The sequence below is a fragment of the Stenella coeruleoalba genome (assembly GCF_951394435.1).
Source record: "Stenella coeruleoalba genome assembly, chromosome: 18".
Taxonomy (NCBI): domain Eukaryota; kingdom Metazoa; phylum Chordata; class Mammalia; order Artiodactyla; family Delphinidae; genus Stenella; species Stenella coeruleoalba.
The window spans coordinates 23,144,871-23,169,526 of record NC_137164.1 but is presented as its reverse complement, the minus strand read 5'-3'; the positions used below and the strand labels follow the sequence as shown (position 1 = coordinate 23,169,526).

At 42.6% G+C, this 24,656-nt stretch overlaps 1 protein-coding gene across 9 annotated transcripts in view; it reads right to left on the bottom strand.

Annotated features, from left to right (window-relative positions):
* ENOX1 (ecto-NOX disulfide-thiol exchanger 1) overlaps nt 1–24,656 on the bottom strand; it is a 609,053-nt gene that overhangs the window by 26,174 nt on the left and 558,223 nt on the right. For all 9 annotated transcript variants that reach the window (XM_079902712.1, XM_079902713.1, XM_079902711.1 and 6 more), the window contains one exon: nt 10,681–10,783. In XM_079902712.1, coding sequence (XP_079758838.1) covers nt 10,681–10,783 — 103 coding nt within the window. The remainder of the gene's footprint in view (nt 1–10,680; nt 10,784–24,656) is intronic.

Below are 24,656 nucleotides of genomic sequence, written 5' to 3'. Positions count from 1 at the left end.
TTCCTTAAGTGGGAGAGAGGGGGCAGAATTCTTATGGGGAATTGATTTTTTTTTTTTTTTTTGGCCTCGCCATGCTGCGTGGCTTGTGGGATCTTAGTTCCCCGACCAGGGATTGCACCTGGGCCCTCAGGAGTGAAAGCACCGGGTCCTAACCGCTGGACTGCCAGGGAATTCCCAAGGGGAACTGCTTCTATTTCAGGATGGTGAGTGGGGCTTTCCCTGCTGTCCCAGGCCGAGGACAAGTGGTGCTATGTCTACTGCTTTCCACAGAGAGCCTCCAACAAACGGTAGGCAGACCCCTGCCCCCTATGAGGAGGAAAGGAGGACGGGGAAGGGAGGAGTAGTCAGTGCTGGCTGGCTTTGTGAGAAGGCAAGGGTGTTCCCAGTGAGAAGCTTTTCTCTTCTCTTAAATGCGATGCTCCCAGGGAGCGCCTCAAGAGAGCGGCTTGTAGAGACTGGGGAGGGGGGGCCCTGCAAGGCGGCGAAGCACATTCCTTTCCTTGGCTGGACGTCCGTTTAGGCAGCAGACTGACTAATCTGGCTTTGTGCCAGCCGAGCACAGGGAGGCGGTGGGGTGCTGTAGCCTTTGGGTGACAAGAATGTGTGAGCTTTTCCCATGGGACAAGGGGGTATCTCAGAAGGTAGACGGGCTTGAGCAGCCTTACAAGTATCCCAGGGCCCCAGCAAATAGAGAAAAACATTTTTTATGTTAATATCCCTACAGGACAAAGAATCATCAACATCTCCTGGCTAACCTGCAGCCTCTCCTATAAATGCCCCTGGGAGTGTGACAGGAAGTTAGTTAAGTGCCTCCAATAGAATGAATAGGATGGTTCAGAAGAGGATGGGGGTGGGGGCTATGGGGGAGTGGCTGACAACTCTTTTTTTTTTGGCTGTAGGTAGGCCTCTTGGGGCCTCTCCCGTTGCGGAGCACAGCCTCCGGACGCGCAGGCTCAGCGGCCATGGCTCACGGGCCCAGCCGTTCCGCGGCCTGTGGGATCTTCCCGGACCGGGGCACGAACCCGTGTCCCCTGCATCGGCAGGCGGACTCTCAACCACTGCACCACCAGGGAAGCCCAGACAACTCTTGACCTAAGAAGATGAAGGAGGAAATTCAGGGATACCAGAAGTGGGAGGACCTGGGGTGGCCGCTTTTCTTGCCTTTGTGATGATGGCCTCCCTCACTGTTTACTGTCCCACAGCCCTAATCTTGGGTCTGTAACCGCAAGGAACTCTGCCCTTAGACAGTATTTGTGTGTTCTGGTTCAGTAGCAGGAATATAGTATACAGTTACAATAAATGTGTGTTGAATGAATTTATCCTCTAGAACTGAGAATGGCCAGTGTACTTCTTTAAAATTTCTACTGTTCTATTATTGACAAATCAGGAGAAATAAGAACCTTAAAAATTGCTACCGGTACTAACCAAGGATGTAGTACTCTTTCAAATACCAGGTAACTTCGAGGAATTATTCATCAGTGATTCCTGCCCTTAACTCATCCTGTTATGAATTCAGGACAGAGTTAACTTGGATGTTTTGGGCATGGAAACTTTTTATTGAAACTACTTTGCTCATAAAGCTAAGGGGAAAATGCACATGTGATTTCTATGTATCTTTCTAAAATCAGATGAGAAATCCTAATCCGGACATGAGTATTTTTCCCTAGGAGAGCATTTAGAACCATCTTGGCGGTAGCTGATATTAACACGCCGTTAGCTTTTCCTTATAAAAGTTGAGCAGTTGCCACTAAAGACATGTGGGGTCAAAGCAGGTAGTTAAATAAAGGTTTTCCAAGCTCTTCCTCTGGATGGCAACCAAGTTCTTCAGTATCGCTAGAGAGGCAGTGGAAATGGGAACACCCTTAGTCATCCTCCTCCAAGTACTGCACCCCTCCTCCCCCCCTTGATCCTGCCCAGGCCAGTGGCATCACAGAAGCATCAGTCACGGCGTCTGAGAAAAGGTGGTTTCTAGGCCCGGGCTCTGGATCAGATTCACTTCGGGGAAGCTTCCTAAACAATCAAACTAAAGTCTCTGCTTAAGCTCCTTTAAAGGAAGTGGGATGTTTCCTGAGAATGGGGAAAAAAAAAAAAAAAGGATAGTTGTAACTCAAAATCCAATGAAAAATGCTACAAACCCAGAATTGGAAACTATTTATGGTTCTCTGGAAGACCATAAACACTGTAAAGGCTGGGTAAAAGGAACACTAGGAACTGAGGGTGGAGAACTCAGCCACTACTGAACGGGTGGGTCTCCAAAGGGATGACTCGAGAATTGGTCTTGGCTGGTCCCATGGAGAAGCGAGGTCTCCACACTGAAGAATGGGCTTCCCAACAGTGGAAAATACAACTGTAAGTAGCTAATTTAAGAAAATAAAGAAGGAAGAGAGGAGGCTGTCAGTACTCTTGAGTTTCCTGCACAGTTTAGGGCCTGAAACACTACTTTAGAAAGATACACAAACCAGCTCCAGACAGCATGTGGCAAATCCCTCATCAGGAAGAGGCCCATTTAAACAAGCACATAAAGGCATTCTGAGCTTTTCCCGCCAACATCATCTAGTTTATTCTCATGTTTAGGTGTCACCGAGACCAAGGGAGTGACATTTAAATTAACCAAGTAGTGCCAGATTTTTACTGATTCATTTCCTTAGCAGCAATTAGATGCCAAGGTCCTAGGGACACAGCATTGCCCAGACCGACAAGGTTCCTGCTCTTGGAGAACTTATATTCTAGGTAAGCAACACAGACGATAAATGCAAGGATTAAAAAAGGAGATATGTTCAGAGAGTGATGGGCATATTGCAGAAAACAAAACAGGTAATAGGACAGGAGTGGGGAGTATCCTCAAGCTTGGTGGAGGGCTGCTTTATAGGAGGTCAAGGAAGGTGAATTTGTCCGTGTGTCAGATGAAGAGGAGTCAGCCACAGAGAGCCTGGGGGAAGGTGACTCAGGTACAGGCACCAGCGAGTGCAAAGGACCTGAGGTGGAAATGGGGTGGCAGGAACAAACTTGGCTTCAGAGTGGTGTAGCATGTGTTTAGAGGTAGGTGGGGAGCCAGATCACGTAGGGTCCCAGTTTAAGGGGGCTGGATTAAGCTCTAAACATAGCAGGAAACCAATGGAAGGGTTCTAAGCAGGGGCATGATATGAGCTGAATTATGTTTTCAAATTTTCATTCAAGCTGCTGTATGGTGAGTAGACAAAAGGGAAACTGGGAAACCAATTAGACATGTTTGCAACAACCAATGGATCACTGAAGAGATCAAAGAGGAAATAAAAATATACCTAGAGACAAATGACAATGAAAACACCACGATCCAAAACCTATGGGACACAGCAAAAGCAGTTCTAAGAGGGAAGTTTATAGTGAGATAAGCTTACATCAGGAAACAAGAAAAATCTCAAATAAACAACCTAACCTTACAGCTAAAGCAATTAGAGCAAGAAGAACAAACAAAACCCAGCATTAGTAGAAGGAAAGAAATCATAAAGATCAGAGTAGAAATAAATGAAATAGAGACTTAGAAAAAAATAGAAAAGATCAATGAAACAAAAAGCTGGTTCTTTGTAAAGATAAACAAAATTGATAAACCTTTAGCCAGACTCATCAAGAAAAAAAGAGAGAGGGCGCCAAGTCAATAAAATCAGAAATGAAAAAGGAGAAGTTACAACTGACACCACAGAGATACAGAGGATCATGGGAGACTGGTATGAGCAACTATACACCAATAAAATGGACAACCTAGAAGAAATGGACAAGTTCTTAGAAAGGTACAATTTCCCAAGACTGAACCAGGAAGAAACAGAAAATATGAACAGACCAATCACCAGCACTGAAATTGGATCAATAATTTAAAAACTTCCAACAAACAAAAGTCCAGGACCAGATGGCTTCACAGGAGAATTCTACCAAACATTTAGAGAAGAGTTAACAGCTGTCCTTCTGAAACTATTACAAAAAATTGCAGAGGAAGGAACACTTCTGAACTCATTCTATGAGGCCACTATCACTATCACCCTGATACCAAAACCAGACAAAGATATTTTACCAAAAAAGAAAACTACAGGCCAGTATCACTGATGAACATAGATACAGAAGTCCTCAAGAAAATACTACTAAATCAACTCTAACAGCTCATTAAAAGCATCATACACCAGGATCAAGTGGGATTTATCCCAGGGACGCAAGGATTCTCCAGTATCCGCAAATCAGTCAATGTGATGCACCACATTAACAGACTGAAAACTACAAACCATGTGGTCATCTCAATAGATGCAGAAAAAGCTTTTGATAAAATTCAACATCCATTTAGGCTAAAAACTCTCCTGAAAGTGGGCACAGAGGGAACATATCTCAACATAATATACAGATTTCTTTTTCTCTTATGGACTCTTATTCTTAAAATTGTATTGATACTGGCACAAAAACAGATATATAGATCAATGGAACAGGATAGAAAGCCCAGAGGTAAACCCACACACTTATGGCCAATTAATCTATGACAAAGGAGGTAAGAATATACAGTGGAGAAAACACAGTCTCTTTTACAAGTGGTGCTGGGAAAGCTGGACATTGACGTGTAAAAGAATGAAATTAGAACATTCTCCAACACCATACACAAAAATAAACTTAAAATGCGTTAAAGACTAACTGTAAGACTGGATACCATGAAACCCCTAGAGGAAAACACAGGCAGAACACTCTGACATAAATCACAGCAAGATTCTTTTGGATCTGTTTCCAGGAATCTCAGCTCTGCAGAGGAATAGATGTCTCTAGACACAGTCATATTAGCTGGAAACCTACAGAGGACTGACCAGAAGACTGGAGAGCCATCAGGGAGGGGTTATGTGAAATCTGGGTCTCCCACTAAGCCACTAGGGGACAGTTGTCTGTGGGTGGCTGCAGAGTGACAAAGCATTTATGAGAAGTGGAGAGAGACAAGAGTGGGAGTGGGTAGCAGAAGAGGGATCAAACACTTGTGGTTTGGTCTGATGTTTCTAAGTGCCTTGGGATTCTAAAAAACTTTAATTTTCCAAAAAGCAGTTTTTTCTACTTATTCGGTGCTTATAATACCTGATCTTGTACAGTTAGTTTTTTAAAAAATATGTCTTTCTGTCTTATTTTAACTAAACTCCTGAGACTGTATTTGGGCCTTTCAGTAAATTGTTCCTTGTATCTGAAATGGCCTTGACAACTCCCCATCTAACCAGAGGAAACGCTATTCATCCTTTAGGGCTCCCTCAACTGTCCTTTCTTCCCACAAGGCATCTGCAGCAGAAATAGCTCCTTCTCTGTATTTCTGATTTTAGTTTCATGGTCATTAACTACTTTCTTTCTCACTAGTCTATAAAATTCTTGAGGGAAGAGATCACCTTATCACCACCGTCCGCTAAGATACATCCTGGTACATGGCAGGCCACTAGCTCCCAAAACACAGTCCCAGAGGTGACTGCTTCAGTATCACCTTGGATGTTAGTTTTACAATACACAGAATCTCTGTGTGTGAGGACAAAGATTCTGCCTTTTAAACAGGCTGCCCAGATGATTCTTTTCCACAATGAAGGCTGGTAATTTTTAGAGTAGGCTCTTGACAAATGTTTGTTGATTTACTGATATGGACATTTGCATCTTGGAAACAAGATTTAGGTCAATGACTCATTCTTTATGGTCAGTAGCTTTCAGACAAGAACACACTCCCCAGATAACTTTTCTCAGGTGCAGATTAAATATAGCCTCAACTCTATTCACTGAAAACACCAAAAAGTCGCCACTCAACCTTCTTTAAGTGTTTTTTTCTACATCTCCTTCATCTGCTTCCTAACACCCATGTATATGGGGGGACATTTCCAATTCAGATATAGGCTGGCTGTGAGGAGATGGGTTAAATGGTCAGAGTGATGGAAATGGTGGTGGTGGTGGTAGGAGGGGAGGGGCTTGATGTGAACAGTCATCTTGGTTCCCCATAATATGTATGTCCTGATCCGCAGAGGAGTCATGATGGTACGTGAAGAAGTTTGCCTGATCGTTACGAATGTGAGGATGGTTCTCCGGAGCCTGGGGGAGTCTGGAACAGCAACTTTATAAACAGAGTTGTTGAGAAGGTTTGGACTATATTTGGATGGGATTTACAATGATGACCAGCATTGACAGGGTGCCTGTCAGGGCTGCTGGGATTGGAAATGTGTTGTGTTGGAATTAATTAAAGAGCAAGAGAAGATGGAGTGATACAGACCCAGGGTTAGACTGTCAACATCTCCTCAGAGCTATTTGCCTGTCAGTAAAAAATTCTGATCCATTCTCCTTCATAACAATAGCCAGGAGTTTCCAACCAAACACAGCTCCAAAGCTTTGGTCCTAAACCAGAAGTACTGACTCATCCTCTCCCACACAAGTTCAACGCATGCCAAATCCAACATGTAGGGCACGTGTGGAAGGAACCAGGAGCTCTGGCATAGACACTAGGCAATGTCAAGCTGACCTAATGTGTGGTTACCATACAGTTTTGAGATATAAAATGCTACCCTCCAAAACTCCCATAAAAATGTAATTCTTTTAGGTTCAATTATATGCCAACCTGTCTTCACAAGGATTGATTGCATAATAAATAATCCAGCAATCAATAATGAAGTGCTTCCTAAGGGCCTAGCTACTTTAGTTGAGTTGGAACATAGCACTTGATGCTATTCACTGTCAAGCAGAAAGTTTGGTAGCATGGCGGCTCTCCCAAGGGACTCAGGATCGAAATCTGCAAAGCTCCAAGTAGTGGTACTGATGAAATTCCATTGATCTTCTGTAATGTATATAAAATTTATATGTCTTAAAGACACCAATTTTATAAAACGGTCGTGAGAATCTCTGGAAAGAATATACTCTTTTGCCCAGATAAATTAATGTCACAAATAACTAGGATTGCTCATTATTTAGGAAGCTGTAGCCTCAGTTTTATGTGTTCTGTAGATGAAATCCATTTGAATAGCTTATCTTTCACTCCCCTTTTCTCTTCCAGGCAATCAAGATTTGTGCCACTGTGCATTTTTTATATAACATCTGTGTGTCCCAACAGGGGGTTACCTGAATATATTTGCGTATAGCACATATATAGGCATCTACATGTGCTGAAGATTTTGCCAATAAGCATTTCCAATACAAGGGAGATTTTCTGCTGTGCTCCTAGCCTTTTAGAGTGACTTAGAGCAGGCCTACTGTATCCTATATATGGGTTTAGTTATTCCAAGGGAAGATTCCAGGGAAATTGCAGAGTATTCCTGACCCCTCCAGATGTATCAGAAGTTCAGGGGGCTCCCAGAATCATTCTCCCCACAAATACTCTTCAGAAAAGAGTAGACCCAGCACCAGAAACTCCCTTCTCTCTCTAGCCTGGTCCAGAGCAGTCCTGGACCCATATTCTGTCATTCCGTCTCTATCACAGTCCTTATCTGGATTCCAGAAGCTGCAGGAGAGGTCTTTATGGTCCCAACATTTAGATTTCTACACAACATGAACGGCCAAACTCAATTAGCAGAGAGGCACGTTTAATGGCGGGGACAACTGCACCCTTCGGCAAGATCCGTTTAGCCAGTCTTGGAAACTCTTCTCTACCCTGGCATTCTTTTGAATGATTACTCTCTCTTTGACTACAAAACAGGGTAAGTACCTAGGAATTTGGGGGTAGGGCTTGGGCAGGAAGTCACATCTGTAATAAAACTTCCATTAAACAGAGTAAAATAAAATATTGTGGTGGAGAGGTAATGGAGACATGGAGGGAAAATTAAATTCCTAAATTTAACCAAACCTTACATCTCCAGCCTCCCTTCTACCTAAACAGTCTCATATATTCATTCAAATTGAGTGTCACATGCTGTTTTTCTTTTGTTCAATGCTGAACTTTCAAATGCTAATCTGAGGGACCAGTTTAAGAGACCAAAAGTGAGAGAAAAGGCCTGGAAAATTTGGAGTTGGCTGTACCTAATTTTTATTGAAGATCCCGACTTACTAAATTTTTAATTCCAAACAAAGTTGAATTTACCAATTTTTAAGTTTTTTCTAGTATTAGAGACCTCAGCAGAGTTGACATGTTATAAACGTAACCCTCGTATTTACTCCCATTAACCTACAGTGTGTAAAGCATATTGTTTTAAAACTTGTGAGGTGGCTGATTGAAAAAAAATGTTTGTGTCGTGTGTGTGTGTGTGTGTGTGTGTGTGTGTGTGCGCACATGGTCCCCAACTTACAACGGTTCAACTTAACGATTTTTTTGACTTTATGATGGTGCGAGAGCAGTACACCTTTAGTAGAAACCATAGTTCAGATTTTGAATTTTGATCTTTTCCCCACCTAGTGATATGCAGTATCATATTCTGATGCTGGACGGCGGTATTGAGACGAAGCTCCCGGTTAGCAACACGATCATGAGGGTGAACAACCGACACACCATTCTGGACCCACACAACCAATTCTGTTTTTAACTTTCAGGAGGGTAGTTAATAAATTACATGAGATATTCAGCACTTTATTATAAAACGGGCTTTGCGTTAGATGTTGCCCAACTGTTAGCTAATAAGTATTCTGAGCATGTTTAAGGTAGGCTGAGCTAAGCTACGACGTTTGGTAGGTTAGGTGTATTAAATGCATTTTTGACTTACATATTTTAAACTTATGATGCGTTTATCGGCATGTAACCCCATCATAAATTGAGGAAGACCTGTGTGTGTGTGTGTGTGTGTGTATGTGTGTGCGTGTCTACACCTATAGTAATTTATATATAATATAAATACTGTAAATAAATTTATATATGTAAAATAACAGTGTGTGTGTATATCTATAATCTATCCATCTATCTATAGATACAGTAACTATTTAGCAGATATTGTAAATGAACTATGTTCTTCAAGTAGAACATAAAAGGAGATGCAGCAGTCTATTGTGAGAGGAAGGAAATAAAGAGAATGGATACCCATTTCCATTTTTTTACCGTCAAGTGGTCTATATTATTCAGACTTAAAGAGGGAGAGTTTACTGCTGATCGTTAATTATGTGCTCTGTTCAGACCCTGAAAGTATCATGGGGGAAATCACAACTTTGTCACACTGAGCGAAAGAGAAACAGTTGTCAGAGTTTGACACATTTTCCAATAGGAGAAAAATCCAGTTGCCAACTACATACAGGTTCATTTTGGGTTCCTGGAACGGACAGCACATCAGCATGTCTTATGAAATTTGTGCACGGCATGTTATCACAGCTGTATATCATCACAGAGGGAAAAAAATAATTGGTTTTCCTTGGAGTAGCTCTAAGTTGATGTCATATTCAATAACCTTGTAGTTGAAAAAATCTATAGATGATGGATGAAGTTGGGACTATCTTTTGAATTTAATTCCTCCTGTGCCAGCTTCTACAGGACCTGATGTACCTGTCATTTTGAGGGGAGCGCATGCAATATTTAGAAACTGCAACCAGGCGGTACTTCTGCCAGATAACGAACCACAGAAGAACAGTTTGTCTCATGTGTACAACAGCCTCGTTCCTCACTCTTAATCATGCCATAGAGGAGCCAGGCTAAACTTGGAGGCTAACACTGGGGTCAGTGCCAAGGTGCAGCTTGAATCAATGCTGTGCATCAGGGAGTGAAGCTGGTGGCTTCTCCTTCTCTGGATTTGAGAACTCTGGAGACAGCCTTAAATATACAGGCTTCAAAGGTGGGGTCCCAGGCACGGTACCACCACAGCCCCACTGAGAAGACTTCCTTATGAGACTCAGTACTGCTTTTGTATACACTGATCACTATCAAGTGGGGACAGGGTTGGATTGCGAGTCTGGGGTTAGCAGATGCAAACCGGTATATACAGGATGGATAAACAACGAGGTTCTACTGTACAGCACAGGGGACTATATTCAATATCCTGTGATAAACCATAACGGAAAAGAATATGAAAAAGAATGTATACATATATGTATAACTGAGTCACTTTTCTGTACAGCAGTAATTAACACCACATTGTAATTCAACTATACTTCAATAAAAGATAAATAAATAAGAAAAGAGAGAATATTTAGAGCTTTCTCTGGTCCTGACAAAGAAAAAGCCAACTTAGATATATTTCGTGGGGCAACTGAACATGTTTAGGTGAACAGCAACTTCCTTGCTGCTTCTTTCCCCTTCCTTAGTGGCCAGCTCGTCTTATTTATCTTGGATAAATGAGTCCAGACCTGTGCAGGGAAGCCTGGCTAGACTGTCCTAGATTGGCCTAGCACTGTAGTCTAGATGTCCCTGTATCATCAGCATTTCAGGTTTGGCCTTGGGACTGACCTCAGGACGCGGCCGCGCCCAAGCCTGGGGATCTGGCTTGGTGTGGAACTTTCGCACTGAACCCAACCTGGCATCCAGTTGTGTCCACGTTTTGAAATTCAGATTTATAACATGTGAAATGCAAGTTGATCTGTTTTCCTTGTACTCAGTTTTATGTTGGATAACCAACTAATATATATAGTTACAGAAGAGCAAAGTCCCCACTGGCTCGCATGCCCCTAATTTGAAATGTGTGTAATACAATCTTGATGAAGTTAATCCCACCTCTGACCAAGCTTTTAAATCATTAACAAGTTGGAGGTGAATTACTTAAATACTGTGTAAGTGAATTATTACCTACGAGACAACAGATGAGGAAAACAGAATTTCCTTACCGATCAGCAGAGCTTCTTTCTCTGATTTTAAGCCTTGGCTTCTTTTCTCAATATTGTTCTCTCGGTCTTGGTTGACCAATGCGACTGTCAACACATTAATTTCCTATAAAGTTAAAAAACAAAAACATATAGGTGTTTACGTAGATTCTGTGCATTCCAACAAAAGCCACCAGGTCTTTTAAACTCTACAAAAGAGGTCATCACGTCCATTTATAACTGAAGATCAACTTTTATAAGTGATTGATCTATTTGCCCAAGAGTAGAAAAGTAATTCTAAAACTTAGCCTCCTAGCTACTGCTCCCAGCAAACTAAGTAACTCTTTGCAAAAGTGGCACATTTTGTGCAATTATCTTACGTTTTTAATCCATGTTTTGATAAAACTGTTAGCAACAACTATTTGACTTTAGCTACTTTAACAAAGTTTTTATTTCAAATATGAAAAAATGTCCTGAAAAGCATATACAGACTCATTTATAATACTATGCAAGTAATTTGTGTGAGTGTGTGGGGAAACAGGGCCTATTGGGAAGGTGAGATAGAACTGTTGTTAGGAGTGTTTAAGGTGAGTCTATGTCCTTATACATAACTGCAAAAGGTAGATAAAGCAAAGGTTGGTAAATCGTTTTCTCTGGAAACTAGAAATGAAGAATTGTACAACAAGCCAGTATGTGAAACATTTGAGGCTCGACTATTTTTAGTTCTTTTATTATTATTATTATTATTCTTTTGCGGTACGCGGGCCTCTCACTGTTGTGGCCTCTCCCGTTGCGGAGCAACAGACTCTACGAAACAGACTCTACGAAACAGACTCACAGACACAGAGATCAGACTTGTCGTTGCCAAGGGGGAAGGGAGGAACTGGGGGAGGGGTGGAGTGGGAGTTTGGGATTAGCAGATGCAAACTGTTATTTATAGGATGGATAAACAACGATATCCTACTGTGTAGCACAGGGAACTATATTCAATATCCTGTGATAAACCATAATGGAAAAGAATATGAAAAAGAATGTGTGTGTGTATGTGTGTGTGTGTGTGTGTGTATATATACACACACACACACACACACATATACATATATATGTGTAATGGAAGCACTTTGCTGTACAGCAAAAATTAACATTGTAAGTCAACTATACTTTAATAAATTTTTTTAAAAGTTCAGACTATCGCTGACAGAGTCACAGAATTAATGAGATGGGTGAATGCTTTTGTTATACGTTTTGCCAGAGACATAATTTAAAGTTAATATGGGTGTGTTTTAAGGGTTAGAAGACAGGACAGTAGTTTTAGATAGCCACTTGACGTGCCGTGCTTTTATCTTTTCCCACTATAACAAAAAAGGCGAGGAGGATTGTAATGACTCATGACTCACTGGTTCCTTAGAAAAGTAAAATTAATTTGATTTGTCGGTATTTGTAGTAGAGCTGTTTAATTTAACAAGAGAATTACAGTTATTAGTAGGTGGCGAGTTTGGGGTTGTCTTCAAAGTAGATATAAGCAATATCCGTACCCTCTTTTTGTGTTTTCATTTAGCTAAATTATCATCCAATGTCTGTCAAAAGAGCTCCATCATTATAACTGGTTAAAGGGAGTACACAGAGAGAAGGTGGAACTAAATAATTCCCCAAGTCAAACCCTTCTTGCATTTAAGCTAAGCCTACTTTTACTTTCAGCCGCTCAATAAATATTTATGCTGCATACATATATTACATGCCTACCACATGCCAAGGAATGCTACGTTTTAAATGATACTGGGTCTAAAAGTGGCAAGAGGTGCATGCTTACCAGCAAGCAATTCTTATAAAAGGTCTGTAAGAAAGCTTACAGGAAATGGCAGTAGATGGAGCTGGAGAAGTAGGTGGACCGGGATAAGGAGCTCGGATTTTACCTGGAAGGTTTAATGAGTGAGGAGTGTTCAACACAGGAGTTACATGAACAATTCTGCATTTTAGGATACTGGTTTGCAGGAGGTGGAAGTGGGGGCAGGGATGCCAGGTTAGAGCCTATTTAATTCTGACCTTTTTATAACGAGGGTAGAACCCAAGTCAGTGATGTGCAGAGGGCGAAACATAAGAGATATTTAAGAGGTAGAACTAAAAAAAATCTGATGACCTGGTGGATGAGGAAAATGTTGAGAATGACTCAGTGCCTCCACGAAAAGGAAAACAAGAGAAAGAAGCAAGTATGGGTGAAGATAATTTGTCCAAATTTGAACTTAAGGTTTCTGTGACATATTGTCAAGATATCTGAGAGAAAGTAGGATCCACAGGTTTTTGAACTTCGAAGCAAGGCCCTGACAGCTCTTTTATGGCCCATTTCTCAAGTTAGTGTTTGTAGCACACAACCCTGATGTCTCCCTCTGGGACAAAGAAAAGGCTTGCTTATTGCTTGATATAAAAGAGATGGCTCCCTCAAGCTCACTGTTCCTCTCCTGTAACGTAATCCACTGTGCGTTCAGGCTTCCATCTGGGCCCCTCTATGGGGGCATGATCAGCCTGTAAGATCCGTGAGGATGAAGCTGGTGAAGCCAGGACCACTGTCTTGGGAGCACAGGATAGAACCTCAAATGGACATCTGCCAAAACCTTCTCTGAGAAGAACCCATCACAAAAGGGACAAATTGACCACGTGGGAGCACATTTTCAAGGATATCAGAGGATATCTAGTTTGTGCTTCATCTCTAACTCTATAAATCCATGCTTCAAGTCTAAGTCCTGGTCCTACCTTAAGAGTTTCACATTCTCCACCCAGAATGTTCCAACTTATCTCTTCAGTAATTGGGGAATACCTTTTACTGGGATGTTGGATCGTAAGTTAGAAAGACTTTGCCCCTTTCTTAAAAACTTCACTGTCCTTTTTTTTTTTTTTTTTTTTTTTTTTTGCGGTACGGGGGCCTCTCACTGTTTTGGCCTCTCCCGTTGCGGAGCACAGGCTCCGGACGCGCAGGCTCAGTGGCCATGGCTCACGGGCCCAGCTGCTCCGCGGCATGTGGGATCTTCCCGGACCGGGGCACGAACCCGTGTTCCCTGCATCGGCAGGCGGACTCTCAACCACTGCGCCACCAGGGAAGCCCCCACTGTCCTTTTGACTCGTTCCTACCCCAAATCTCTGGAATATAGAAGGAAACTTTCATCATTAGAAACGTAAAATTAGTAGACTCTTTATCTTTTATCACATACACATCCTTTATCCTGATAGTTGTAATATGTCCTGAAGAATTACGTGTCTACTGGCGAAGGTGTTCCAGGTGCTTAGAGATTGCAAACTGGACGTGGATCAGTGCAGACGGAGGTTATTAAGGACAAATTGTTAATGGTGTACAAAGTACACAGTAGGGAGGAAACATGAGGATGGGGATCAAGAGTTTCCGCACAGTGAGATCAATAGGATTATGAAATAGTATTCCAAAGGAAGTGGTGAGAACACCATTCACTTGACACAGTAAAAAGCACTGCAGACTAGAAAATGCACAATAAGTAACAATTTTGCACTTGGCAGGAGAATGAACAAGGTTATCTAATAAATCTTTTCTCAGTCTACCTTTTAACTCTAATTTCTGTGATACTTAGAAGGAATCATTAAAAGGCTGGAAGAAGAGGTTTTTCAATATCTGAAACTAGATATCATGCAGGTTTTTTTTTAGACTTCTTAAAGGTTAAGCTACTCAAAGGCAGAAATTTCCCCTCGAAGAGTCCTTGTCAATTACTTTAAGAAATGGTCAAAGTAGTTTATCCATTTAGAAAAGCTCTTTTTAAACAACGTACTGAGCTAGAACTGTGCTTTGCTGTTGTTCTGTTTTTGTTCCCCTACACCTACCCAAGCCCCTAAGAACCAAGAATACGGTTTCTTCAGCCTGATAAAAGCCTTTCGTTCTTCCTTTCACTTCGTTATTCCTGTGACCTGCTTAACTTTAGTGCTATTTGCTTTCGGCTGCAAAGCCTCTCGAATACATGGTGCATACCCACTGTATCTCCTGTCTCACCACCTGAAACCTCAGCTTTCTCATTAATCACCCGATGAAACTATCCTTTGAAAGATTTTCAGTGACTATTTTCTCAGTCTTCGTACCATGTGATATTTGACATCACTGACTCTGCCCCCTTAAACCGTCTGCCTCATTTGCTTCTGTTACATAAGAAGTCCTGGTCTTTTTCCTCCGGATTTTTTATCTCATCTTCATTGGTTTTTTTCTTCCCTCTGCGGGCCCAGTACACATGGATAAGAAGGTTACTTTCTCCTTTTATCCTCTAACTTTGGTACTTTTGCCAAAGCTCAGTCACCACTTTTTCTTCTCTGTTTCCTTTGATCAGAGTTCTTTCATTCTCACGGGTTCAACTATCGTCACACTTAACTCTTTAACTTCTGTTCCTTATCACCAACTGACCACTGGGTTTGTTTGCTTGAAATGATCACTTTCCATTTCAAATTCAGAACGAGAGGTGGTCATGAGGTGGTAGGGGACATACTACATGCTTAAGTTTTAGCCTTAGCTCTTCCACTAACAGTTAGTTGACCTGGGGCAAGTTACATAACATCTTTAAGCCTCAGATCAGTCGTCTAAAAATGAGGGTGCTGGGTAGGGTCCACCATCTCTGAATAATGCTTTATGGAACCCCGTCAGCTCTACAGAGGTGACATGGAAGGTCCAAGGAGCGGATCGCTAGAATTCCCACTCCATTCCTACTTGCTTCTGTTTTATAATACAGGACTTCTATTTAAGGCTTCCTTGAAAGGAATGTCCTTATTTTGAAAAATGTGTGAATCCAAGTCCTTCCTGATGTGGTGGTTCTTCTAACTTCTATAATTTTATGGACAACAATTCACCTCACATGTCAGACTGCATTTTCCTCTAACTTCTGTTTCTACTAGTAGCACCGTCATTCTTCCACTTGCAGGCCTTTGATTCATTCTCCTCTATCCCCTAAGGCCTCTCTAGACTTGAATTCTATCAAGTATCTGTGAAATGTCTCTCATTCCCCTTCCCCATTTCCACTACCAGTGCTCTACTGTCACTTCTCCTCGTTTCTTACTTGGACCACCCCAAGAACCTCCTACCTTGTCTATGCCTTTGGTTTCTTCCTCTTCCAGTCCACCTTACATGATATAACCAGATCAGTTTCTAAAATGCCGCTTTCATCTTGTCAATCTCCAATTTAAAACTCAGATGCTTTCTGATAACCCGTAGGAAAAACTCCGATGCTTTCCAATAATCCATGGGAAAATCAGATTGAGCCTGGCATTCAGGTTCAGTCCTACCGATACAGCCTATCTCCTTTAGATGTTCTGTCCAGATACGTTCAGAGAAAGCTCTCTCCTTTTCTTCACCACCTCCTACATATATTTTTACACATAGCACAAGTCCCGTATCTCTTAAGGGCATTTATTCCAGGCTATTTGTACATTTTCCTTATCTCAGCACATTTCCCCTGTCACTTCTGTGGCAGCTGGCCACTTACACGTTTGGAATAAACTGAATCACCTGTGTTTGTTTCCTCAACAAAACCGCCAACTCCTTTAGGGCACTCACCATATCCAAGCAAGTGAGACAGCATGGCCGAAAGGGATCCGTGTTCTAATTCTGTCACCATTATTTATGTACTAGATAACTTTAGGCAGGGTATCTCTGAACTTTCTTTTACATAAATCATGGATAATAACCTATCCCTATCCCCCGGGGTGCTGTGAAGACCAAATGTCATATGTGACATGGTGCTTTTGAAAACTATAACCTTCCAGGAAGGCATCACTATTATTACGATTGTTACTCACTTTTATTATCCTCAGGACTGAGTGGATACAGCACAGGTACATAATAAATACTTGGGGTACTAAATCTAGGTGAGAATTCTGTATAAGACCCTGACTACAATGATATAAAAACATGGATGCGAAAGTGATAAATTGTCATGGGATTCAAACTGTACATATTGTCTGTTTTCTAAATGTTCTGTGGCACTGTTCTTCTACTGCTATCCTTATACTTGAAATAAAAAGAAGCCTATGACAGGCAGATGCCATGTTGAAGAGCTATATGTAAGCACAGCCGCTAGCTGACTACTTGACCGAGTAACATACCAAACGACATCCTCCCCACACCACACACATATGAAATCTACCCTGTGGCCCTCCAAGGGCTGGCGGGCCCTATAGCTCCTAGTGCAAGGTGAGTGGGGCCGTTGTCAAGGTCCGCATGGTAAAGATTCCTCATGTCACTTCCCACACCGTCACCACCACACCATAAGGCCTGACTCTTAGACATCACACTCCGTGGAATCAAGGGCCCTGTGGACTGTGGTCAAGATGCCAGTTAGCTACTCCAGTCTCCTTTACTCAGAATTTTTTCAGAGTACCCAAAGTAATCCAGCAAGTGACAGGCCAGTCTCCACCAACCTTCAGGGATTCCTCGTAAGATTAGAACCATGGTCGGAGGAGGAAGGGGGATGGGGATACGTCTCACACCTTCCTTTATGAGCCAGTGACTGTCACGCTGCAGGTGCCCAGTGGCTGATAACTGAAGGAATGGCCCACAGACAATGGCCTGGAATAGTGGAAAAAAATGATGGATCTGGACACAGAAGACTGGTTCTAACGGCCACTCGCTGTGTAGCCTTGTTTCATGATTCCTGTTTGTAAAGAGAGGGATTTGAGGCAGATGAGCTCTACAGTGTCTTCGTGCTCCCATACTTCATCTCTGCTGTGTGCCCTTCTCCCTGACTTGGAGTTTCCCTTCAGAGTAAGGCAGCCAACGTGGTACTGACAAGGTTCACTTATCCTGGATTTCGGTGCCAATAAAATTAGAAGGAAGAGAAGAAGAAGAAGGAGGAAAAAAACATTTAAAAAGCAAATGGATGAAAAAAGGATTGATGAGAATGAGTAACTGAGTAAGCTTCAAAATTTCTTACAGTTCAAGGGAATGCAGGATCTCGGGAATTTTCTGTGGCTTAGAGTCCCAAGGCCTCACTAATCTTACCAGTTGCTGAAGGTTGGTACTGCCAGTCCTGAGTGTCATGGGTCCCCACCCACCTGTCCCTTTTCTCAGAAGCCTTTGATGTCCAGGGTCTGCAGAGGGGAGCCTCCGAGGCCCAACAGGCTTCAGTCTCAGAGAGACCGTTTGAGAGCAGATGTGTGGAGCGCCGGCCCTCAGCCAACAGCTAGTGATTCATCACAACACTAGCACATTTTACACACTGGGATATGAGCCACCGCATTGGGCTTCAGTTGCTGGACTCAGACCCAGAGTGCATGCATTATGTCCTAAGACAACTCCAAGATTTTCTAAGATTTCCACTTGCAAAGATTAAAATCAGTGAGAACTGGTTATGCATCATAAAAAGGACCCTTTAAGGACTTCCCTGGTGGCGCAGTGTTTAAGAATCCGCCTGCCAATGCAGGGGACACAGGTTCGAGCCCTGGTCCAGGAAGATCCCACATGCTGCGGAGCAACTAAGCCCGTGCGCCACAGCTATTAAGCCTGCGCTCTAGAGACCGTGAGCCACAACTACTGAGCCCGTGTGCCACAACTACTGAAGCCTGCGTGCCTAGAGCCTGTGCTCCACAACAAGAGAAGCCACCACAATGAGAAGCCCGCACACTGCAGTAAAGGGTAGCCCCTGCTGTCCACAACTAAAGGAAGCCCGCTCGCAGCAACAAAGACCCAACGCAGCCAAACATAAATGAAGAAATAAATTTAATTTAAAAAAACCTTTAAAAAAATAAAAAGGACCCTTTAAAAAAGAGAAAACCCACTGTGGTTTAGTTACCAGAGATATCCACGTAAAGCATTTCTCCTGGTGGCTTTCTTTTTAGATCACTCTTGGTTATATTTATTTAATAAACACATATAGTGCTTAATTGGTGCAGGTAGTATTCTAAGAACTTTACAAATATGAGCTCACCCAATCCCCCTAACAGCTCTAGGAGGTCAGTACATTTTACAGATGAGGAAAATGAGGAATGGAGAGGCCAAGGACTTGTCTAAGGTCACACAACTAGTAAGAAGCAGACTCAGGATGTGAACCGATGCTGTCTCACTCCAGACTCTTAACCGCCATGCTGGGCTGCCTCTCTTGAATGGACTGTAATGTCAGCCTATTACAGTCCTTGTCAACTGAAAAATGCCTGTTGACCACGGGGACGCCATCCTCTTCTGAGGGCTGCCAGCAGTCCGGGCCTCTTGGGGGGCCAGCAGGGGCTCCATACTGGCTGATGAGCGGTGGCTTGGGTGCAATCGTGAACGCAAAGGGGAGCAGAGCAGAAGGGCAGCAGGGGCCTGGCCCAGGAGCAGTGTTAGCTGGGATGGGCCTGGCTCTCTGCTGCTGTTAGGTGGTGACACCTTGTCCTTTGGCCAAGTGTGACTTGTAACCATGGTTACAACAGGCACGCAGTTTGGAAGATGTGTGCAGGGGAAAGCCGAGGTCGAGGCAGCGCTCCAAAGACCAAATGAGGGCCACGGGCAGGACCGGCCAAGCAGATGAAGAGACTCGGGCAGGGGGACTGGGGGAGCCCCAGCTATACCCCAAGTATGTGATAATAAAGCAGAACCACTGAGGTGATGGGATAAAAGAGAAAAGCGGGGGATACAGAAGCCATTCTAAAGGAAGAACGGACAGAGGAAAGAAAAGAATTAAAAACTTTTCAGCAAAGTCTGGACCACTAGCAGAATAATGATGCTAGAATCAGAGGTCACAAAGAATGAGAAGTACTGGCTCCAGTATTTCAGAAATACTGGATGTGAGGTCTTGGAAAGGTAGCGGGAAATATGGGTCATAGGCTCAGGATAGCATCTGGGCTGGCAGGGGCTCTCCAGCCCATCTGCCGTCTCTCCCCCGTCCCGCAGGTAACGGGGGAGTTGTCCTTGCCACCCTCAGAGTGTCTCTGCCTGGTCTTCACGTGCCCGCTCTACCTGCAGTCATTTCTCTACAAAGCGACAGTGTCCTCAGTTGCTAGCACAGTCCCCTGCACGTGGTAAATCTTCAACCAATATTGTTTGAAAGAATAAATGGTAGACTCTCGGTAATATTTGTTGAATGAATCTGTTATTACCCAGAGAGGATAAACTTCATAGGTGAGACCGACGGGCAGTCACAGGATCTGGTCAGTACCCGTGGCTGGGAGTGATTTCCCAGAAGTCTAGGAGGACTACGTATAATGGAGAGGGGAAGAAACAATGCAGTCGCTTCGGGTATTTTACATTCTTCTGGTCCCTAAATGTATTTGATGTAGCATCATTTTAAAGTAAAATAATTTCTTTATTAACTTTGAGTTTGTATCTATTATTAGTGCTTTCAATATTTTTTTTTTTTTTTTTTTTTTGCGGTACACGGGCCTCTCACTGCTGTGGCCTCTCCCGTTGCGGAGCACAGGCTCCGGACGCGCAGGCTCAGCGGCCATGGCTCACGGGCTCAGCCGCCCCGCGGCATGTGGGATCCTCCCGGACCGGGGCATGAACCTGTGTCCCCTGCATCGGCAGGCGGACTCTCAACCACTGTGCCACCAGGGAAGCCCTTCAATATGTTTTTAAATTAAATATTAACTTTTTTTTGGGAGACCATAATATAAGCTTATAAACTTTTCCCTTTCTTTTCCTGTTTAAAATTTAAGATAATTCTCTAGTTCACGTTCTTTTTTTTTTAACATCTTTATTGGAGTATAACTGCTTTACAATGGTGTGTTAGTTTCTGCTTTATACCAAAGTGAATCAGCTATACATATACATATATCCCCATATCCCCTCCCTCTTGCATCTCCCTCCCACCCTCCCTATCCCACCCCTCTAGGTGGTCACAAAGCACCGAGCTGATCTCCCTGTGTTATGCAGCTGCTTCCCACTAGCTATCTATTTTACGTTTGGTAGTGTATATATGTCCATGCCACGTTAATTCTTAATAATAACGTTTCTTGGTTTTCTCTTTACAAATATATATACTGGCAGAAAACGTACAGAATATAGATTTTAAAAATTAACTGGAATTCTCCTGCTCAGATATAAGCACTATTAACATTCAGATATTTACCTTTCCTATTTTATATATAACCCTCCTCCCACATACTCATATATATAGTATTATGTAATATATATACACACACATGAATGTATATATATATAGTTGTGTGTGTGTATATATATAGTTGTTTAATTCTTATTTGAAAAAACAGGATTATCCCACATATACTTTTAACAAGAGAACCCTGATAGGAAAGAGTAATTTCAATTTTGTAATGTTTTCCATTAAAAACTAAGATCATTCTATTGCCTGGATCATAACTTAATTATGGCTATCACAGTTCACACCAAGCTTAAACTATGGTCTCAAGCTGGTGATGAGATGCCTTTCTTTTGGCATAGTTTTGTGACAATCATATTAAATAAAACCTATGTAAAAATGAGAAAAAAATCTTTTGTATTCCTTTAGCTCCATTCATCATTTAAAGTGTAGGTTGTAGTGTTTTATTTTAGTTTTACTATATGCTGCCATTAATGTTGCCAAGTGAAAAAAAATACACTTGATCTCAGAAACAGTTGTGTGTTTCTCTTCAATACGTAAAAAAATGGAACCCATACTACTATATCCACACAAGTGAGGCTACCCTTCAGAGCCTGAAAAAGTACTGACATGAAAAATCTCCTTAACCAATAAAAATGGAGCAGCAAACAGAAGAAACTAAAGCGAAATACTTTAAAATGTATGTACGTGCATCTAGAATTAGTCAGTTTGATTCATCTTGTATGATACTGACTCTATTGTGGGTAAAGATTAATTGTATTATGGTGCTCTTGGCATGTTATTTTCCCAGTCCATTTCTCAATATGACATTTCGTATTTTTCTCTGCTACAAAGCACTCACTATCATAACTTTCACCTGCTGAGTTTACGTTACTAATGATAATATTAAAATTCAGAGTCTTTTTGACCTGTACAGAGGTAAATTAGGTCATGAGAATAGATGGGATGCAATCTGATAAATGGGAGAGACATTTAATTATTATTAAAGTAAAATCAAATTTTACAAGGTTTGCCAGCCATACTGTGAGATCTTAGTAAACATTAGATAGTCTCCCCTCCCTAACACACCAAAATCCAATTCTCTCTTCTCACTGCATTCTTGCATATGCCACCTATGAGAAATACTCCAAGAACAAAGTGGTCTGGATTGCTATGCATGGTTCATGGTGGATGTAGAATTTGGGGTCCTCTGAATTAAAAAGTAGTATGAATAAGGGCAATGATTATAATACTAATCGTTAGCTCTTGCTGAGTGCCTGGTAGATGCCAGGTGTTGGTCCTGCTATTATCCCCATTTTACAGATGATAAAATCGAGGCACAAATAAGCTAAGTACTTTCCTCAGCTCACATACCTAGAGAGTAGTGGCTGTAACACCGGGCCCCAGGTAGCCAGACTTTGGAGCTATTAGTCTATACTGCCTTCTGTCCAAGTTACTTCTCAGGGAATCACAACTTCTGGACTTCGTTCAAGCCCCTAATCCCAGGCCAAGTCCTTTCCTTGCTGAGAACACTGAAGCCAGTGTTCGGTGATTTCCCTTTTCAGCACCTGCTGTCTCCACAAGGGGCCATGTGCTCCTTGAGGATGGCGACCAGGCTGTGATCGTGTGTGCTCCCAACACTCAGCACTCTGTCTACAACACTGCACTGCCCATTGTGTGGACTCGGGTGGACACAGGAGCAGCTAGTTGTGAGTCCGCCTATCTTTTGTGTATTCTCCAAATGGCTGTGATTTCTTATAAACCAGAGCCTGGCAATTAGTAACTGTATATTTTCCTTTGGGGACTGAATCACAGCAAAGTTCAACATTTAGACTAAAGTCTCTGGACACCTCAGTTCAGTATAGTTCGATTAGAATTTATCAAACCTCCACCACTCTCTCATCCATCAAGTATGTATTGAGCACCTACTATATGGTTGGTTTTGTGCTAGATAAGATTCAAAGGTGAGTAACAGTGGTTCCTGCTCTCAAAGAACCTAAGAGTCTAGAGCACGTAACAGGCATGTACAATATACTGAAAGACAGTGTGATGTAACTATGACAAGGGTTGGCCTTGGGGGCTGTGGAAGCCCCTAGCAGCACCTAATCTGAACTGGAGTGGACAGCAGGCAGCAGTTACCCAAAGTGTGGTCTGCAGACGGATGGCCCTGGGAGCTTGTTAGCAAATTCTCAGGCCTCAGCCCAAACCTTCCCAATCTCAAACTCTAAGGGGGGAGCCCAGCGATCTGTGCTTTAAGAAGCTCTCCTTTTGATTCTGTTGCTTACTGAAGTTTGGGAAGTATTGCCTTAGAGAACGTAAGACTCACAGACGCACAGCCACAGGCAAAGAAAACTTACACCAAATTAAAGCCGTAACGTAAGAAAGCTGGATGAGTGACCCCTACCACCTCAATTCTAACTTTCACAGTCGGCAAGACTTCTGTACACATCTGAAACTGAACTGCGACGAGATGTGCTTAATCCTCAAGATCACCTGCAGATAATATAGAAAAGGAAGTGTTTGCATTGCTCACCTAATCGGGCCAAACAGATTCACAGAGCTGTCTGAGGTGGCTGGAGTTTCTACCTCCACTCAATCATCGGTCAACAAGTATTACAAATGTATTACAGATGTGCCCACCTCCACAGGCTCATCACTCTGTTAGGTTCTGTAACACATACCTACACATTACCTGCCCTTAAGGCACTTACACCCGAGTTGTGAAGCTAGGCATATCATAACTGGGTTGCTCAGAATGTTTGGGATAATGATAACTACTGTGGGAATATTTAGAAGATGGTAATTGATTTGGGCTGATCTTAGGATAAGACCCCAAGAAGTAGGAATTGAGCTGGGCTTCAACACAGCAGAATTTGCATTGCTGGCAAAAAGCATGACATGATAGATGGAGGAAAGCTGAATTACCAATAACAATATCTAATTATTTAGAGTTTTTCATGTATGGTGCACCTAGCCGAATTCGACCTGTTGACTAAAGTCATTTATTCAGGACCCCAGGTCAACAGTTATTCCCAATAGCAGGCCAACAGTTATTCTGTTCTTACCAAGGGGATCAACTTGAATATTGCTGTGTAAAATGTCCAGGAACAGGCTTCCCTGGTGGAGCAGTGGTTAAGAATCCACCTGCCAATGCAGGGGACACGTGTTCGAGCCCTGGTCTGGGAAGATCCCACATGAGGCGGAGCAACTAAGCCCGTATGCCACAACTACTGAGCCTGTGCTCTAGAGGCTGTGTGACACAACTACTGAAGCCTGTGAGCCACAACTACTGAGCCTGCAAGCTACAACTACTGAAGCTCGTGCACCTAGACCTGTGCTCCACAACAAGAGAAGCCACTGCAATGAGAAGCCTGCGTACCGTAACAAAGAGTAGCCTCTGCTCTCCGCAACTAGAGAAAGCCTGGGCGCAGCAACGAAGACCCAACGCAGCCAAAAATAAGTAAGTAAGTAAGTAAATAAATAAATTAAAAAAAAAAGTCCAGGAACGATACCTAAGCTTACAGCGGTAAGACATGTTATACTTGTGTGCATGTGTGTCAGTGTGTGTGTACGTGTGGTGAGGGGAGTGGGGGATTAGACCCACATAGGTTTGGGGGCTTTACACAGGGCGCACTTGCAGACCTTTCTCCTAGTTTCAAGTCATCTTTCTCAAAGCTGGCAATGGCAAGAAACTGTGCAAATTAGATTCTGAAAGTCTCATAAACATAAGTAGCTCATCAGCATACACCGAACAGTCTGGAAACTGTCCAGACAAAGAAAGGCACTCTGAAATCTCACAAGGAAACTGACATAACAATAAAAATGACGGTGATGCAGCACATGGCCACGAATCTGCCCCACAAGGGCGATTTCAGGGCCGGGGAGGCTGAGGGTTAGAGGATTTTCATGGGGGAAGGAAAAAAAAAAGAAGAGAAATCTTAAAACAACAACAAAACCTATTAAGTGTTCCAAGGCTGACGAGTCTTTCTAGAA